The 19,847-nt window shown below is 46.7% G+C and overlaps 1 protein-coding gene across 4 annotated transcripts in view; it reads right to left on the bottom strand.

The window, feature by feature from the left end:
* Dapk2 (death associated protein kinase 2) overlaps positions 1 to 19,847 on the bottom strand; it is a 119,034-nt gene that overhangs the window by 6,636 nt on the left and 92,551 nt on the right. For 2 of the 4 annotated variants that reach the window (XM_038322305.1, XM_038322306.1), the window contains 5 exons: positions 17,288 to 17,417; positions 13,744 to 13,792; positions 13,037 to 13,063; positions 10,152 to 10,304; positions 9,518 to 9,563 (listed from right to left, as the gene is read on the bottom strand). In XM_038322305.1, coding sequence (XP_038178233.1) covers positions 9,518 to 9,563; positions 10,152 to 10,304; positions 13,037 to 13,063; positions 13,744 to 13,792; positions 17,288 to 17,417 — 405 coding nt within the window. Of the gene's footprint in view, positions 1 to 5,866; positions 8,200 to 9,517; positions 9,564 to 10,151; positions 10,305 to 13,036; positions 13,064 to 13,743; positions 13,793 to 17,287; positions 17,418 to 17,729; positions 17,798 to 19,847 lie in introns of those variants that run through there. The other 2 variants (XM_038322307.1, XM_038322308.1) reach the window with 2 other exon arrangements.

Here is a 19,847-nt window from a genome sequence, read left to right as displayed (position 1 = left end):
AAGTGCCCAGGACACTTTCATCAGCTATTATAATACCATTGAGAGGTGCAATTCACTCAGCCATGAATGACCTTTGAGCCTAATCCTGGTAGGGTGTATTTGTTTTTCATAAGGAAATTTGAACCCGTTGGTCAGCAGACTCAGGAAGAGAAGAGAGTTCTTATGTACTTACTGATAGGTTTCCTCACCTAGAAGACAAATGTCTCATTGCTACCCCCTACCCCACCCCCATAGCTGGAGAGACAACATGTAGGACAGGGGAATTGTACTAAGGACAGCTCCACTTCCTATTGGCTCAACAGCATCACTCACTGAACGGAGAGGCCCAGATGAAATGTCATAGGGACCTAGTCCCATGTTATTAACAGGAAGTGACAATTCCTTCTAGGGCCACTCTATATGCTACAGACAACCACATGAGTTCCAAGGAAGAGGCCATCTAAGCTATAAGTCTGTCAGGCTGGCCTTTCCTCATTAATGGCTCCTTGGTTGCTAAGAATCTCTCAAAAGGCTCATGCTGTCATCTCTGCCTGGAAGGTCAGAGACATAAATTCTGCCATGATACCTGTCCCCAGAAGTAATGTGGCATTATTCCTCTTGAATAGAGGCTGTGTCTGCCTCCAGCTCCTTCCCCTTCAAATAGACAGTGAGTGCCCATCTTCCAGTTATGGCCTATCACTGATACCAGGGAGCCTGGGCATTTCTAACCAACCTCCCAGGAACGTTCAGTGTTGGAGAAAAAGGTAAGAAAATAGAAATCTGGGGCTGGAGTCAGATTTTGTTGACACAGATGCAAATGTCTTTGAAACAGCCCAGGGGTGTGTCCTAGGGTCTAAAAGGACATCCACAGAGCAGGGAGAGGAAGCAGCAGCAGGAGCCACCCTCAAGAATGTGAGAAAGGAACTGTGGTGTTCCCTCCAGTGATTTTTCTCTAAATACCAGGCTTTCCACAGGGGCTGCAAATAGACTGCAGCTCTTCAAGTCTCCATCTGTGCCACCCTGGCGGGCAGCCACTTCTCTCTCCTGCTATGGACTGCTACTTTGGGTCTGGTAGACCTCCCTTCTCTCAGTTAAGTCTCTCTCCTGGAGACACCTCTTCCCCTCCCTCCTTTTGCTGGCTGGGGCTTGGACCCTGCTGGCTGGGGCTCGGGCCCTGCTGGCAAACACTTGTTTGCCCCAGAAGATGTAAGCGAAAACTTTGTGGGTGTCTCCGCCTCCTCCTGCCTGGGCAGGGTGAGCAGAAAGGCTAGGTACCCCGGAGCCGGTCCTGCAGTGGTCAACCAATGGGAGGAGGTGAAAATGTTCCCTTCCGTGCTTGGTCTAGCCTCACTTTCCTGTGAGGTTTTAGCACAGATACACAGACATTATTTTAATCCTCTTAACTAGACTCTCTGTTTGTTGAGCAAGTTTTGTCTCTAAGAAAAAACTTTTCAGGGCTGGAGAGATGGCTCAGAGGTTAAGAGCATTGCCTGTTCTTCCAAAGGTCCTGAGTTCAATTCCCAGCAACCACATGGTGGCTCACAACCATCTGTAATGAGATTTGGTGCCCTCTTCTGGGCTGCAGGCATACACACAGACAGAATACTGTATACATAATAAATAAATAAATATTAAAAAAAGAAAAAAACTTTTCAAAACTCTCCCTCCTGTGCCCACAAGAGAATTTAAAGGTATCACCCAAATGCCATGTGCGAGCTCTACTTGCATCCTGATGCAAACAAACCAACTGAATGCAGCAGATACCCTGGTCATGTGAGGATGGCGTAAGTTCATGGAGAGACAGAGCCATGATGATGACATGATAATTATATGAAAAAGACAACTCAGTCAGTAAAGTCTTGCCTCACAAGCATGAGGATTTGAGCTCAACCTCCGCCTCCTGCCACATAATTCTGGGCACAGTGGCCATGTGCTTGTAACTCTAGTAACAGAGAGACAGGAGGAGGAGACAGGTGGATTCCCGGAAGCCCAGAGGCCAGTCAGCCCGGCCCTCTTGGTGAGGTTCCAGGAGAATGAGAGACTTTGTCTCAAACAAAAAGTGGAAGGCACTTGAGGAAGGTCCTGCTAGGCTTGGTGGCACGCACCCATAATCACAGCGCTTGGTAGGCTGAGGCAGGAGGATTGTGAATTTGAGACCAGGCTGGATAATACAGCAAGGTGTCTCAAAAGGGGGAAGGGGGACTTATGAGTTGGATACATTTAAAGTTTGCTTTAAAGTACTTGAAATACTTCCAAAGAAGCCAGAGGAGGAGAATTAAAGAAGTTAGAGTAGGGAAATAAAACGAAGCGGCTGCCCCATTCTGTTCCTCTAGACTTCTGTGTCAGTTTTGAGAATGTCCCCTTTATAAAGTTACAGCAAAAACCCCTGAACCTCTGTAACCTCCCCTTTCCAACTTTGACTCAACAATTCCAAGCTCCTGATCCACTCTGCACTCAACCCTCCAGATTCTGCCCAGAATCTTCTTCCTACCGACACGGGAGGAGGCAGGTATCTCCGTGATGGGGCAGCTGCCTGAGACCTCCTCAGCCTTCTGCTGTCCTTCCTGCCCTACCTGAGCCAGAACTCATCTCTGCTGTGTCTGATACCTCTGCCTCAGTGGTTCTCATCCTGTGAATGATGACCCCTTTGGGGGTCAAACAAACCCTTCATAGGGGTAGCCTAAGACCATCAGAAAACACAGATATTTACATTATGATTGATAACAGTAGCAAAATTACAGTTATGAAGTAGCAATGAAAATAATTCTATGGTTGGGGATCACCACAGCATGAGGAACTGTATGAAAGGGTCGCAGTGTTAGGAAGGTTGAGAGCCTCTGCTCTAAAGGATCGCTTACCAAGTCTTCCCACCTCCCAGTTGACTGGGCCCCATTGGCTTGATACTATATATTTTTTCCACTTTGAGTAATTTTTTAATGTTTTTATTAGCATATATTAATTATATTTAATATATGGTTTCATTATGACATTTTCATACATGTACATAATGTATTTCAATCATATTCTCACACATATACACATACACACATGCTTACCCCATTAATCCTTCTTATTTCTCCTCCACTCTTACTAATTCTCTTCCTAACTAGTGCCTCTTCTACTTTCAAGTCATGTGGGGGGGTGTCTGTGTGTGTCTGTGTGTATCTGTGTGTGTCTGTGTGTATCTATGTGTCTGTGTGTATCTGTGTGTGTCTACGTGTATCTGTGTGTATCTGTGTATGTCTCTGTGTGTATATGTGTGTGTCTGTGTATGTCTCTGTGTCTGTGTATGTCTGTGTGTGTCTGTGTGTTTCTCTGTGTGTCTATGTGTATCTGTGTGTCTGTGTTTCTCTGTGTCTATGTGTGTCTGTGTGTGTCTGTGTGTGTCTGTGTGTGTCTATGTGTGTCTGTGTGTCTATGTGTGTCTGTGTGTGTCTATGTGTGTCTATGTGTGTCTGTGTGTGTCTATGTGTGTGTGTGTGTGTCTATGTGTTTCTGATGAGATACATGAGAGTTGTTTACAGGGTGCCTGGGTGAGTTTACCAGTGGCTACATTACTAAAGAACCTCTCCCTACCAACCATGAACTCAGTACACTGCACCTCTTATCCAAGGATTGCCATGTCCTTATCTGTCACCTCCCCCTGGAAATAAAATACAATAAGCATTTGTTCAACTGAACTGGCCCCTTTGCAACTCCAGTATGCCTACTGCCATACTCTTAGCCACCATGCTCCCCATGATGATAAGGAACTAACCTCTGAAACTATAAGCTGCCACCTCAATTAAATGTTTTTCTTTATAAGAGTTGCCTTGGTCATGGCATCTCTTCACAGCAACAGAAACCCTAAGACAAAAACCAAGGAAGACATCTCCAGAGGAATAACAAGGTTGACCACTGGCTTCCATGTGCACACATATATGTATAAAATGTACTGTACACATATGTGCATCCCCATATATAAATATATCCTCCCTAAATGCAAAAGTGGTTCATAGAGCAGTGTGCCACTCCTGGGCCTCCTTCCTCTAGGTCCCAATGAAACATTCCACTCCCCACATCCCTTTCTGCTGCGACAGTCCTGTGCTCCAGGTGGCTATTAAAATACCAGCTGTGGGAAGTAGAAAAAGACAAGATCTCCTGAGTCAATTGGGAGCATGGGGAGCTTGGGAGAGGGTTGAAGGGGAAAGGAGAGGCAGGGAAGGGAGCAGAGAAAAATGTAGTGCTCAATAAAAAAAAAATCAATAAAATAAAAAAAATCCCTCAAGTCTTCAAAAGAAAAAAAAAACCCAGCTGTGAGCCTGTAAGGGGCAAACAGGGCCACTGGCTGCATTTATTTCCTGGGCCTCCTCAGAAACCCCTTTATCAGGTTCTGATACCTTGGGAGAAAGGAGTTTGTCTAGCAGGTGACATCAGAAGATCAGGTTGTAAAACATCTAGAGGAGACACTGTTACCAACGACTGGCCATGAACACAGAGGACAGTTTCACTGGGGCTTATGGCTTTGTGGCTCTGAGCCAGCTCAGAGGCTGATAGCTGTGTGATCTTGGAGAAGTACTGCCCCACAGGGAGAGTATTGGGTAATTTACCTCGGGGGACCCTCTCAGCATGAACAGAGTAGCTGATCCCACAAACCCAAGAAAACCAGCTCTCCTCCCTTTCCCATCCTCCCAAAGCACCAACACTCAAATCTTGCATTTACTTCGGCCTTCAAAGAAGATTCATGGAGCATCTTCCCATCCATGGCTTTCCTCTTCTAGGCAAACCAGATCTAAAGGTCAAGGTCTGTTGATGCAACCGAAAGAACCTTTGACGTTTGTAGCTTCTTGTATCAAACAAGTATGCAACATGCCGTGACAGGGCATACAGGACTTTGGAGCAACTGTGGAGTCGTCTGTCTTTAGCGTAAGGCACAGGGTTCCCAATCTTTCCTTGATCCCAGGATGTGCAATGTCAGACCTCAGACATCAGGAGCACCTCCCAAACAATGTGGCATCTCATTGCTGTGGGCCTGGACTGAAGCAGGCCATCTGGAGAAGAGTGCACAGTTCTGGCGAGCCAGGTGGGGTCACCCTGCCTTCGACTCCGGGGCACAGCAGTCCCTGTTCGGGGCTCTTCTGACGCACACTGATGTGGTCCAATCCCAAAGATTAATGCTGCAAAGGTAGCCAGGCCTTCCGCTCTGAGGTTTTCATCTCTACCCAGAGTCCACATTGAGCCAGGCGTGTTTCTTCTGCATGGTGGCGCTGTTTCTCGGTTGCCCTCACGTTGTATACTATTTCCTAGAAGACTGCCCAGGATATTTTTTCCTTTCTTAATTGTCTACAAAATAATCCTACATCTTAAAATTGTGGGGTTTTTATATTTGATTAAAATAGTTTCTGTTACAGTGATTATATGTGATACTTTAAATGATCTAGCTTGTTAATTTTTTTAAAAGATAGGATTCTAAAGAATTGCTTTATTAAATCAAAGTCTAGTCTGCGCTGCCCACTGAGAATTCCTCCTTCAGCACTGGTCCTGGTGACCTGGTGATACTGGGAACAAAGGCAGACCTCCTCAACATGCCAAAGCCCCACTGGATCTGCTCTTCCTCAGCTACCTCTACACAATACACACTCCCATCCTCTCTCCTTTAGCTTTCCTCCTGTTCCTCTCTTGTCACAGAACACTGACATGATGACCTCATGGAGGACACCTCTCTCCTTGGCTTGCTTAGCTGACCACAGTCCCAGGGTCCTCCATACATGGTTGCCTCTCCTGAGCAGATCCGCCCCTCTTTCTCTCTCTCTCTCTCTCTCTCTCTCTCTCTCTCTCTCTCTCTCTCTCTCTGTCTCTCTGTCTCTCTCTCTCTCTCTCTCTCTCATATGTGTGTGTGTCTCTCTGTCTCTCTCACATACTGTAGGGCTTGCAGAGATGCCTTCTCTTTCATAGCATAGGAACCAGTTGAGTTTTGCAGTTATATAATTCTTGATTAATGCTAGAATCTATCACTCAACTGAGAACTCTGAGGAAGTAGAAAATCAGTTTGATATTACTTAACACCACGTCCCCAGATTCAAGTCAATTATTTGGAAACTGGCAGGTGCCTGCTAACTATGTCTGAATGGATCGATGAACTTGGGTAACACCCACTTCTCAAGCAGAGCATAAGTTCCTAGAATCCAAGCGGTTAAGAGAATCAGAAAGAGCTACAGACTCATCAGAAGGCTCCCACTTTTATCACTAACGTGGTGACCCGGGACAAGTCACATTCTTTCTTTGTTTCTCACTAACCTGAGATAATATTTAATACAATTATGATGGGTGTTCTGTGAGGCTGTGGAGGTATTTGAAACAATACAGTTTGCCCCCAATCCCAAACTCCTAGCACCACGTGGGGTCCAGGGTCCAGGGTCTATGTGCTGTCTGCATGAAAGTATTGATGGGCCTTCCTCCTAGGGAAGGGAGGTGACATCACACAAACCTCATGATGCTCAAAGTTTTGAAGCTAGAAGAGCCCAGTGAGCACTGTGCTTCCCAAAGCTCTCTGGGTTTCCAGACTTCAGGCCCACTGGCCTAGAATGTGAGTAACCACTTCCTTGTGAGCCTCCTGTCTTCATTCTCAATGCAAAGTTGAACCCTTAGCCTCTGGGATCAGAACTTTAGTATTATGGTGGACATTACTGCTAAGCTTCACTAGACTTTCTCCATACCTCACCTCAAACACGGGCACCCTGAGTTTCCAACAGACTATGAATGATCCTAACTCATTCCTCTTCTCTGAGTCAATTTCTTCACTGGTGACAGAAATGAATAGTAATAACACTGTCATTCACCTTCTCACAGAGCTCACAGAGCCCCTCCCCACCTCGAGACAGGGGCCCATAGAGCCCAGGCTGGCCTTTAACTCAAAAGCAATGCGTAGCCAGAGATAACTCTGAACTCCCAATTCTTTTGACTCCTCCTCTTAAGTACCAGATAGAGGTGTGTACTACCAAGCTCAGTCTATGCTGTGCTGGGGATCTAACCCAGAGCTCTGTGGATGCTAGGCGAACCCTCTAAAACCTGAGCTATATTCCAGCCTCTTATCTCATAGAGTTCTTTAAGGATCCAATAAGGTCACAGACATCAAGACTTGATGAGTAAGAAGACAATTTAAAAGAAAGTTAGTATTTTCTCTCTATATTTTAAAACCCCAACTTTGTAACCGGAAAGCACCCTGCCAGCTAAGTTATTCTGAGTTATGTTGATCATTAGCCAAGATCTGCACCAAGGCATGCAGACGGAACATGAGAGGTGTGTCAATCAATCCTCGTTGCTCAGTTATCAAGAATCTCCTGGGGCCCGGCAGATAGCCCCCAGAGAAGAGCACGCTGAGGGGATACATTTTCTAATTATTTCCACGGCTCAGCTGCTTTGTCAGAACCCTCTCAGAAAGTCAGGCTGGTGAGGGGGGTGCAAAGTAAGCCACTAACTAGCACCCTAGTGGCTGGGGAGCTCTAGAGGGAGTAGAAGGGCTGAAGACACACACTCTGCGGGATAAATCCGGTGGGGTACCCCAGTAGAGTGGAAGACAGCATGCTTCTGCAAAGCACTGGGAATGCACTATGACTAGACTCGTGCTCAGAGCTTCAAGCCGGCCAGGATTTCCTCCACGTGTGGTCTGTTGAGCAGCTCCGATAGGGACTCACTGGTGTTCTGGTGGAACATGGAGCCCAGACTGAAGCCATCTGTGTTCCCACTCTCCAGCTCAAAACTGCCCACCAGCTCCTGCATCCACTGGATGTCTGCTGAGAGCTGCTGCCTCAAAGCCTCAAACTGCACCTGCAGATGGTCCAGCTTCCTGGCTACACCTCCAAGGCCGGCCCCCGTGGTCCGGATGTCTTCTCTCAGGAGCTTCTTCAGGGACTTCACCTTGCGGAACTCATACTTGAGCTGGGACAGGTTATGGCGGGCATTCTCATTCTCCTCCCGGTACCAAGCATCCTTCTCATTGTAGATAGCGAGCAAGGCCTCCACATCATCCTGCAGGGTATCATGGGCTCCTGCTAGGGCCAGGCATCCCTTGTCCACCTGGGCCACATCCTCTACCACATGGGCAAAGCGCTCAAAGTTGACATAAGTGTTGTTGGGGGGCATGCTTGAGTGGCATTTGAGGGTATACTCTCTCAGGCGTTTGGTCTTCAGCTGGGCAGGTTGTGTCTTCCACTGTTCAGGGGCTCTGGCTTCTCCTTTTGACTGGTAAGTGTTCAGACAGAAGAACCAGAATATTAACATGATATGTGCTCCACAGGGCAGTCCAAGCTGTAGGCGGAAGGCACACACATGGCTTCTTTGGCATTCACTGCTTATGTCAAGACACGGGAGGGAGGGCCAGGGCGAGGCTAGCACTGCTGCCCCCAACAAGACCATAAGAAACGTTAAGGAATGTGGGGGTGCTGCCTGCATGCTCACTGCAGGGCAAAGGGCTCCATGGCCATTAGAGAGGGTTACCACACACGTAGAATTTAATAGTAGCTCACACAGACAAGTAGGCTGCAACTAGGGTTCTGCAAACATCCATCCATTCAAGGGCCAAAACATGCAGGCTATGGCAGGCAGAGGAAGGCTGCGGGTATCTGCCTTTCAGGACACTGCAGCCTTTGCAAAAGCCAGCATGCTCAGCAGCAAGGAGCCCAAGAGGCCCTCTAGCTTCGGGCTCTGGGAACATCCCAACCTGGAAGATTATTGACTTTCTCTATCCTTTAGGGAGTAAAGGAATTTATCATCTATAGGTCTCTATCTTTCTTCTACATCCACACTTAGCTCATTCCTATGGGCCTTCTCCGTGAACAGTGAAGGCAGTCTGCAGAGTGTTCAGCCCATCGAACCAGGGGTGGAGCCTTGTCCTGAGTCCCCCTATTACTCCCAATGTGCTTTTCAAGTCAAACTGTGAAAACCAGTCAGCCCTCCACTGCAGGTGGGCTGTGAGGATTCGTTTTCTGCCCTGACCCTCCAACAGGGAACAGAGCTGTCCTAATAGATCTGGCTTTTCTCTCAATCCCTGAGGCCACACAGTGCCTAAAGAAGCTACATGACAGACTTGCATTTCATCCCTTAATGAGAGCCCAGAAGGCAGAGAAGGAAATGGATCTGATTACAGTCAAGGTTTTAATGGCCATAGATCTGTTTGCAACATGATTTACAATAAATAACATTTTGTAAGCTGGCCTCTGAAGGAAAAGTGTCTTAACTGAGGTCTGTGATGGTTTCATTGACTCTCTGAACCCATGAAATACAAACTTATGGTAGCATAACCCTATCTTATATATTTTTCTTTGTTTGTTTTTTGCAATACTTTGGATGGAACTCACAGCCTCATGCAAACGAGGCAAGTACTCTAGTACTGAGCCAGTATAACCCCATTTGAACAAGCATAGGCCTTTTGAGGACCCTTGACCAGCGCCCAAGATCAAGCAAAGGCCTCTTAACAGCCATTTGTATTTGACTGCCACAGCCAGCTCTGGTGGCGGAAGAGGAACCTCCTGCTCACTGGCATCCATTACCGTGCCCTTACCATGATCCAGGGATGTCTGAGAGCCTCTTGGATGGTAAGCCGTTTCCTGCAGTGAGGATGAGGAGACAGAAAAGTTCCATGAGGACAAGTGATGGGAACAGCGGTCTGTGTCTCACCTGTCCGACATTGGTTGGCTGTACCATCAAGGTGGTACAGCTGCAGAGATGGCTGAAAACTGACAGCATCTCCAGTACTCGAGAGAAAGTGGTCCAGGCCCTAAGCAGAGGTAGGATTGGCATGTCTCATCTCTACTGCTATCCTGACCTCTCTGGGCCCACCTGCCTCTGCTCTCAACTTGAACAGGCTTCAAAACGCTCGCTATCTACCTTTCAAACCAGAGTCCTGCATTCGTATATGGAAGACTGCACACAATAACCCCTGATTTTCAAATACACATGTGTGCAAGCACACAAATGTGTATGCTCCTGTAGACAGAGTCATTTGTATTTGGGCAGGAGGAGATGAGGGCAAAAACCAAAACGACAAGATGAATGCCAAGGCACGGCCAGCGACACTTCTCAGCACCTGACCAGGCTACATGGCACAGATGGCAACGTGAGGGCAGACTGGCATGTCTGTGAACGGCAACGGGAAAGAACGGCTACCGGAGAAGCCACAGTCTTTATCCACTTACCGTGTCTCCTTCACAAGAAGCTTCCGAATGAAGTCCTTGGCCAGTTCACTTGTCTGGCTGAAGAATTCCTCATCAAAGTCATAACTCACAGCTGTGATGTTTGCCAGTGTTTCTTGCTTCGTGTCTCCCAGGAAGGGGGATGCTCCACTTAGTCTGAGCACAACAGAGAAAGACCCATGTAACGGAGGAAAGGAAGAGAGACATAGGAGTAATGGACTCAGGGAGCCCCAGTCTCTTCTCTCCAGGAAGCCAAACAATAGACTTTTCAGTGCGGCTCAATTCAAATCACTTTCTGAACCTCCAACTAAATCCCTAACCCAGGAAGGCTGTGTTTAATGGACTCAGAAGCTAAAAGAAGAGACATAGTTCCTGGTAGAACAAAATAAAATACAATAAGGGGCCAGACAAAGAAATGGGGGAGCACAGGGTCGTGGGGGGGGGCAGTGCAGCATCATAGGGTGGTTGAACCTGGCACTGACTCTATCTTAATAAATGATCAGGCTGTCAATGGTCAGAGAAGCTCTAGAAAGAACTTCCTAATGGAGAAACAACCGGAACAAAACTTGAGAGGCACAGAGGTTTACAGGATTTCGTCCCCACCGGGCTTGACAAGGTTGGATCATACGGTGACCCCCTGAAGCACCCAGACACATTCTTGCTATGCACAAACCCATCCTTGCACTGCCTCTCTCCGTTAACCACGCCATCTCACCAATCAGCCATGATTGGTGAGGACAGTCACTTTGGTCTTCCTTTCTACTCCTTTGTCACATCTCACTTGGCTGAGACTCTTGCTGTTTCTACTCACCAAATACCTCTTGGCAGTCATGCCCATTCCTATCGCTGCTTTCTTAGCATGGGGAATAGCAAGACCAGCCTGAGCTATATAGAGAAAGACTGTCTCAAAAGATCAAAGGAAGGCTAAGGCGTGATGGTGCACACCTTTAATCCCAGTACTTGGAAGGCAGAGGGCAGGGGAAGGATCTCTCTGTGGTCTACACAGAGAGTGCTAGGCCATCCAGAGCTACATAGTGAGACCCCCCCATCTAAAAAAAATAATAAATGTGAATGTATCACTTACCTAGCATATACAAGATCAAACTTAAGCACCACAAGAAATAGATAAAATGCCTTGTGTAACCCTGATCCATACTAGTGGCTCTAGAATTACTGGTCATTATTTCTGTCATTGATAAAACACAAATAACCCTGTTTAAGTCCTAGGTCCTCGGTTTCCATAAGACCAGAAATGGGTCTGTGTCCTTACCCACTTCTTTACTATCTGGGGAGTTGATTTGATTCTATATCTCCTAGTTCAAATCTATCTATCCATCATCTAACTATCTGTCTGTCTGTCTGTCTGTCTGTCTATCTACCTACCTACTTATCTATCTTCCACAATTCCAGCCTCTCCCCCTGGGTTTCATAGATGTGTGTTCAAACCTCCATTGTAACCACGCTCCCACAGGCTGATACTAGCTGCATGGTTTGTCTCCCACAGACACAGAGCCCAGGACAAGCAAATCTGACTCTCCTCCATGTCAGGATCCTAAGTTCCTGACACAGTGCTTCTGATAAAACAGGGTTTCAATGAAGCAGTATCATCCAGGCCTGGTCACGCTGAGCCTATCATCGCAGCTCCCTGGGGAGCTGATACAGGAATTATACAAGTTCGAGGCCTCTCTGGGCAAACTGGGGAGTCTATCTTAAAAGAAGAAAAAAAAATCTAAAAAGTTCCAGGGATCTAGTTCAGTGGTAGCACATTTGCCTAGCTATGTTCAGTTGCTCTAGGTTCAGTTCCTAGTATCACAAAACTAAATGAGTAAAGTCAGAGTTCCACGGTAAAACAGAACTAAGAAAAATAATATAAAATAAAAATAAATCTCATCAAATTCACAGAGTCATAAAAAGATTGTGTGGCCTGTAGAATTCTTTAATAGTTCAATATGAAAACTAGAATTCTAAAGAAACCAGGACTGAGGAACCAACAGGTGACTCCTCCGCCCTGGAGTTACCGAGGGAGGGTCCTTGCCCTTCGCTCGGCACCAGATCCAGCCAGGGCCTTTAAAAGCACCGAGGCCAAGGCCCTACCCTAGTGACTCTAACTTAATGGATCTGGGGTGGAGTGGGGGCCATTCTAGGTATTAAGAGATCTACCATGCAGCCAGGGTTGAGGGCCTCAGCTGCAGCTGGGAGAGTCACAGTGTGGCTGTACAGAGCTCCCAGCTTGTGCTGTTGAGAACAGTCCCTCAACTGTGGAACACTGGCTCTGGCTATGGGCTTTTACCCTGAAAATGCCATGAAATAGTATTTTCCATGTGCACTATAAGGGGGTGACCACTGGGAACCACTGGGGCTGAGTGCCTACTAGCCTGTCCTGTGTGCCAAAGCAGGGCCTATGAAACTTGTACAAGGTAGCTTATTTCCGCCCACACCACTTCCCGTGGCAGGAAGTCTGTGATTCCTACTTTTCTGATAAGAAAAACAGGTCCAAAGGTTAAGTACCTGTCCATGGCCACACAAACTGAAAGAGACAGTGTTAGTATCCTGTCCCAGATGAGGCCTAGTCTGCAATTAAAAAAAAAAAAAAACCCAAACAACAACAACAACAAAAAACACTACTTATGCGGGGAATCTTGGTTTAAGCCACTAGACACAAGGGGACAATAAAGAGAGAAAGGAAGGAGAAGGAAGGAGAGTGTGAAAGGGAGGGGGAAGGGACCAGGGGATGAGAAGAGAGAAAAAAGGAGGAAGATGGGGCAGGTGCAGGCGCCGTCAGGGCTGTCACTGTGGAGCTCAGACTTGGCCTCCGGTGAGGTGTGGACTTGACCCCTCTCATAACTCCTGAGCCAAGCAGGCCTGCACCCAAGGCTGGAGATACTCACAGGATGTAGGTGATGACGCCGATGCTCCTGCAAAGGACAGTCATGTCAGAGCTGTGTGGTTCCACCCTCAAACCACACCAGGCCAAGAAGTCACTTCCTTCCCCAGGTGCCCCCTGAATGACATATTAAGCCCCACTCCTCCCCACCCCACTCTGCAACAGACCCGGATGTATTTAGAATCTTTGTTTTCTGCACATTGAATCGAGGACCCAGATTTAAGGTCCGACTTCTGTGTGTGCAGACTCTGTCATCAGAGCACGTCCCTTACCCTCTGAGGCTACATCGCTTATCAAATGAGGACAATAAATAATAAGAACAGCCTCCCAGGGGGCAGGGTCTTAGAAAGCCAAGTCATGAGCTGGGCCAACTGTAAAGCAGTGTTCAAATAAAATGTGTAAAGAAGTGATCACAGCAGCATGGCTAGGGAAACATGGGATACTTCGGCAGAACACTTGACGGACTGACCAATGAAGCTCACTTAGCTGTTACCTAGACCCCAGCTGGGGCTGGCCCAGGATGAGTCTGCACTTGCTTAGCCTCTCGCCTGATGGCCATGGATCCAAGCCTCACTGCCTCCTGCTGCATGTCTACTGCTCTTGGAGCATTGCAGACTAGGAGCGTAAGGAAGGGGTCTGAACACTCGGGGACCTGTCAGCTACACCAGGGGCTGAGGCCTTCTGTCCCCAGGATCCCAGGACACCACTTACCACATGTCGGCCTCCAGTCCCAGGGGCTCATAGTTCACGATTTCTGGAGCTGAAAGAAGTCATGTCGAGGAGTCAATAGGGGGTGGAGAGGAGAGGAGATGGTTCTAGGAAACTCTAGAGTGTTTGGTGCCCAGTGTCTCCATCTTGAATCTCCAATAGGGAAGAGGGAATGCTCAAATGGTAGGTGGAAGTAACCAGGATGTAAGAGTGTTGAGGAAACAAGTTACTATGGACTGTGTGTGATTCTACAGACTCTGTGTGGACATCCAATTCTCAGGCAACTGTAGAAGACGATAGAGCCTTATAGGTGCTTTGTCATGAGAGAACCTTCAGGAATAAAGTTAGGCTCTTATAAAAGGCCCCAGGGAGATCGTTCCTTCCTTCCATGTGGGAAGAGAGAAGGTCACTAGTATCTATGTGAAAAGTTCCTCACCAGACACCAGGCTCCCTGGCACCATCATCTGGGACTCTCAACCACCAGATCTGTGATCAACATGTTTCTGTTGCTTATAATCTATCCAGTCTAAGGCGTTTGGTTACAGCAGACGACCAAGATAAGACAGACATGATTTCCTGCTAGCCTGGGAGAAATCACTCATGAACAGCCTTGATGAGGAGGGAAAGGAAGGCACAAAAGGAAGAAGAAGGGTCAAGAAGAAGACATGGAGGCTTGGTGATGAGGCTTGCTGTGGGGAAGGAACCCTGCTGGACAGAGACTCCAAACAGGTCCTCGCTGGTTGGGTGGTGGGGAAGAAAGCAGAGAGGGCCTTCATCTTCCTCTGAGTCCTGCCCGACAGGTGACTTCATCTGAGGACATCTTTAGGGGTCACTGAAGTAAGGTGATAAGCCTGAGGGGATGCCAAACATGCCAGGGGGCAGCTGATGGCAGGGGAGGAGCTTGGACCAAGCATCAGACTTGAAATCATTAATGCACTAGTGGAAGTATGATCTGTGCCAAAGATATGGTGGGTGACCAAGAGAGGGTAGAGTGCAGGGGGAAGACTCTGCTAAAGACACAGGAGGACCATGTGTTGTCCAGAGAGCACTGAGGCCCTGGAAAGCCAGTGCTGAATTTCACACCCACTTTCTCCATGACTTTAAGAATGCAGTATAAAGTAGACAGCAATAACGGGAGTACCTCACGAGGGAAGGGAGGTCAAGTTCACTGCTAAGGCAAGAGAGCATGGGAAAGACAAGATTATTTATCCAGAACACTATCTAAACCACTGCATCTGTAGGGTATATCAGCTGTCCTCTCCCCTACATCTCCTCCTTCAACTTACAGGCACCCCTACAGTGGCTTTTTTTCCCTCTAGCTTTATAAAAATGGTTCCAGAATGCATTGGAAATTCTTTTGATTCTTTTCACGTGTTTCATCCATGAACTGCTATTTCCACAGCTGTGTAATATAGTTCATCTGCTTCCTGTCTATCTGCACCCCGGCATTCTCCTCTCAGAATCACTTGGGTGGTTTCTGCTTCTCATTATTGATACTTTTTTTATTATTTCTGCTGATGGACACATGAGAGTGTGTTATTTTTTAAAGATATTCAAATTAAGTGTAGACCTCAAGTAATCTATCAACTGGTCCAATAAGATAGGTGTATAATTTGAGAGTCTATATTTAGAGTTTTTTTTTTTAAGTTTGAGAGCCAAGGTCTCACTGGACAGCCCATGCTGGGCTCCATCTCATAATCCTCCTGTCTTACATTTCTGAGTTAGAGACATTTATTTTGTTCCTCCCCCACCCCTCAGTGCTAGGATCAAAGGTGTGCGCCACCACCGCCCAGCCAGACAGGCCCTTGTACAAACACAGGCTAGTCTCAAACTCCCTGTGTAGCTTCTCATGGCCTTGAACTCCAAACCCTCTTGTCTCCACCTCCCAGTTACTAAGATTATAGGTGTGTACCAGCATGCCCAACTCCAGGTTAGATAATCTCACACAGCAACTTGCCATCACTTTGGTGATGATCATTTTTCTAGGAAACTTTTTTCATGTCTGTGTGTGTTGTGTGTTTACCCTGTGTATTCCAGCCTTGGCCCATCAGCTCCTGGGGACTCTCCTGTCTGCTTCTCATCTTGCGGTAGGAACTCAGAGTACAGACACGCATGACCTCACCTGGCTTTCAGAGGGTTCTCGGGATTCAAACTCAGGCCAGGCAGTCATGGCAAGTGCTTTACTCAGCAATATCTCCTCTGCCCTAGGAAAGTAACCTCACTGCATCTTACTAAGAGTGGTCCATGCCACATGACTACATACTGAATATTTTTTATGATTTGTCTTACCTCTAATTCTGTGCAGATGTGTGATTCTGTGTGTAGGTGTGTACACTTGTGAGTGCAGATGCCAGAAAGGCTAGAAGAGGGTTTTGGGTCTTCTGGAGCTGGAGTTATAGATGATTGTGGGCTTTCTGCATGGGTGCCCCATGGGACCTGAATTTGGGTCCTCAGCAAAGGTGGTCTGCACTTCTAACCACTGAGCCACCTCTCCAGCCCTAAAGTTCTATCTAGTGCTCTCAAATCGTGCCTGGTCTTTTGTTGTTTGTTTTTGTTTGTTTTGTTTGAGACAGGGTCTGGCTTGGAACAAGGCACCTGATGGAGAAAATAAACCAAGCTGCTTTTTGAGGAGGGCACTCCCTCCTTCTCTGAAATACTTCAATTCCCCAAGAAGATAGATAAATGATGGTTTGATTCTTAACTCTCATCCCTTTCCTCTCTGCAGAGGGATTTTCTTGTGATCCTCCAACCTCTGAACTGGGGCCCAGACGGGGAATTTTTAGGGTGTAGGGCAGAATGGGGTGTAGGACAGAATGGGTACAGGGTGAAGCAGACAGAGGGAAAACAGTAAGGCCAGGGCCTCATGGGAGCTGGCCACTCGGATGTGTGAGTGAGGTTCTTGGGAGAGGCAGGTGGTGGATTCGGCACTTGGCAGATAAATACCTCTGTCTTTTATAGGGAATCAAAAGCTACTTTAGACAGAGGAATTCCTGTGGGAACCAAGGCAGGGAAGTGATTTTAAATCTGCACAATAAACTCCTTCAAGAGTAAATGGTGGGGCCAACTCTAGGAAAGTTTAACTCTACAAAGGCCTCTAAGCCCACCTGGCTACTCTCTGTCCCAGTGGGCACTTGAAGCCTATGTCTGTCTCCTCAACTAGGGCCTAGTAAGACAATCTCTTTGGTTTTCAGCAGGTTTCCCAAGGCATCATTCTCAGCCCAGACATGAGGATTTTTCCTGGGATTTCCTTCCCTTTTTCTGTGGTGTGTGTGTGTGTGTGTGTGTGTGTGTGTGAATGCAAGCCAGAAGACAACCCTGGCTATTACTCTTTCAGTACAACCCACTTTATTTTTTGAGACAGGGTCTCTCACTGGCCTGGAATCTGTCAAGTAGTTAGGCCAACTAGCCAGTGAGCCTTAGCTCTGGTATTACAAGCGTAAACAACTAGTCTTGGCTTTCTTACATGGATTCTGGGGCTTGAACTTAGGTTTGAACTCTCTCCCCAGCCACAATGTCAGATTGAGAGAAAAACAGCCCCAGAACTTACCGACAAATTCCGGTGTCCCGAAAATGTTTTTAAATTCAACTCCATCTTCTATTTCATGAGCCAAGCCAAAGTCAATCAGTTTGATGTGTGGAATGGGGATTGTCTTGTCTAACAACATAATGTTTTCTGGCTGGAGGACAAAAAAGAAAGAAGGGAAGATAGTAATTAGAGTGTTGTTTTGTGTTTTCCTTTTGGGTTAGGGTGGGGTTTTGTGTTCTTTTTGGGGGAGGGATAAAGCAGCAGAGTTCCTGCTTTTTTTGTCCTAGGTCTTCTGTGAGCTCAAATCCAGCACCAAGGGTCAAGGGTCAGTTTTTACTAACCCCGTACTGACCAAAACACTAGAGAACTGGGCTCTAATTAATGTCCTATCTATCTCTGACTGGAAGATCCCTTCAGTGTGGCTCCCTGCTTCCTCATCTGCCAGATGGGACCGATCAGATACCTGTAGCCTCTCCTATAAGCAAAGCCACCTCTCTACGCAAGACACACAAGCTTCCCTCAGGTCTATACACGGCGTGCTGGCCTTGACTGAATGTGTAACCTCCCTCTTTCCTCTGGCCAGTCAGCTTCCTGTTGACTTTCTTTCAGACGAACCAACTTCTCTCTGTGTGTTTAACTAATTTTGGCTTTTGGCAGGACACAGAAACAAAATGCACCTGATTTCCAGGGAAAATACCAGCTGCCCAAACTATTTCCGGTCGTGAAACAGCTGCTGGCCTGACACAACAGTGCAGGATCAGCAGTAAGAGAGGAGATGCTGACTAGACCCTCTCAGTCCTCCCCACCATCCACTTCTCAGCTCTCAGGGAAGCTGGGACAGAGTCCTGAGGTCTGGCTTCTTCATTGTTATCTAAGCCCCCAGACTAGACAGGCAGTGGGCAGGTCCACCTGCTTAGCCATTTTCCTCTACTCCTCCACTGTCTTTTGTCCTGAAAACTTCATCCAAACAAAACCCTATACTCAATGTTCACGGCAGCATCGCCACAAGAGCCACAAGGTAGAAAATGCCCATCCACTGATGAAGAGACAAAGGGTGACAGACCCACACCACATATAATAGCTACACAGGAAGGCTTACTTTTTTTCAGGCTGAGGCAGAATCCAGGATCTTACTTATTGAGATAAGTAATCTTATCAGGCCTAAGAATACTATTTGATGATAAAAAGGAATAAAATAAAATAAAAATTAAAGGGAATTAAGTACTGATTTATGTTACAATGTAGAGAAGACTTGAAAATGTTACACTAACCAGGTGTCAGGTTGCATGTCTGAAACCCTAGCAACCTGAGATACTGAAGAGGAAAACTGAAATGAATTTGAGGTCAGCCTGGGCTACATCTTAAGTCTCCTCCAAAAGGAGGAGGAGGAGGAAAGGGAGGAGAAAGAGAAAGAAAACATGCTAAAAGAGAGAAACATACAAAAAAGGGCACACAACACAGAATTCTGCTTATAAAAATGCACACAGGGTAGGTAAACACATATGGACAGAAAGTATACTAGCAACTGATTAAGACCTGGGGAATAGGGTCAGTGAGGTGGCTCACCACGCACCCTTCATAATGCTGCGACCCTTTAGTACAGTTCTGTTGGGGACTGTGGACCCCCAGACCCGGAATTTCCTGTAAACAACTTGTTTTCCTGTGTTTGCAGTTGTTCTGAGCACGAGACAGGGGAGTGGTTTCTGGTGGGCTTGCAGCTGAGCTCTAGGGCATGGCCATTGGTCAAGGACACACTACATAAGCTGTCCTGGAACACAATAAAGTTGACATTCTTGATTTAAGGGGGCATTCTTGGCATTCTTGTTTCAAGGATGACCCGTGTCTCTGTCTGTGTATATGTGTGTGTGTTTCAACCTCCAGCCCCTTGCTGGATTGACTTGCGAACTGTACTTTAGCATATAGTGCATAGAGAAGGTGTGGTGCTATATAGTTCCTTATGTTCCAACCATAAAATTATTTTCACTGCTACTTCATAACTATAATTTTACTACTGTTAGAAATTATAATATAAATATCTAATATTCAGGATATTTGATGTGACCCCCCCAAAGGGATCGAGACCCCACGTGGTGAGACCCACTGATGTGAAGGAATTTGCTGCAAGTCTGATGGTGTAAGTTCCATCCTTGGGACCCACATGGTGGAAAGGAGAAACCCGATGGCTCCAAGTTGACCTCTGACCTCCATATGTGCACTGTTGCACATGCATGTACACAAATACACACATAAAAATATAATAAAATAATTTTTAAAAGACTGGGGACTAGGTAGAGACAGCTAATAAATGGATGGTTTCTTTGGGGGTGATAAATATATTCTAAAATTAATTATAAAACTATACTGCAAGTGATTGTGCTTTGGTTATAAAATCTGTAATTTATACACAGCCAGTGAGGGACTGCGTCATATGTGAACAACAGCTCAGAAAAACTGCTAACCAAATAAACAGATGTGAGACAGGCTCGGAAGTCACCATTCTCAAAAGAGCTGAGGATTCCCACCTTATGCCTTTGCTCACAGCACTGTCTCTGCCTGGGGGGTCTTCTGGTCCTCCAGCTTC

Source organism: Arvicola amphibius, chromosome 3 (assembly GCF_903992535.2).
Source record: "Arvicola amphibius chromosome 3, mArvAmp1.2, whole genome shotgun sequence".
Lineage (NCBI taxonomy): Eukaryota > Metazoa > Chordata > Mammalia > Rodentia > Cricetidae > Arvicola > Arvicola amphibius.
Note: the sequence above shows the minus strand (reverse complement) of the source record. Positions and strands in the feature narration are given on the sequence as shown.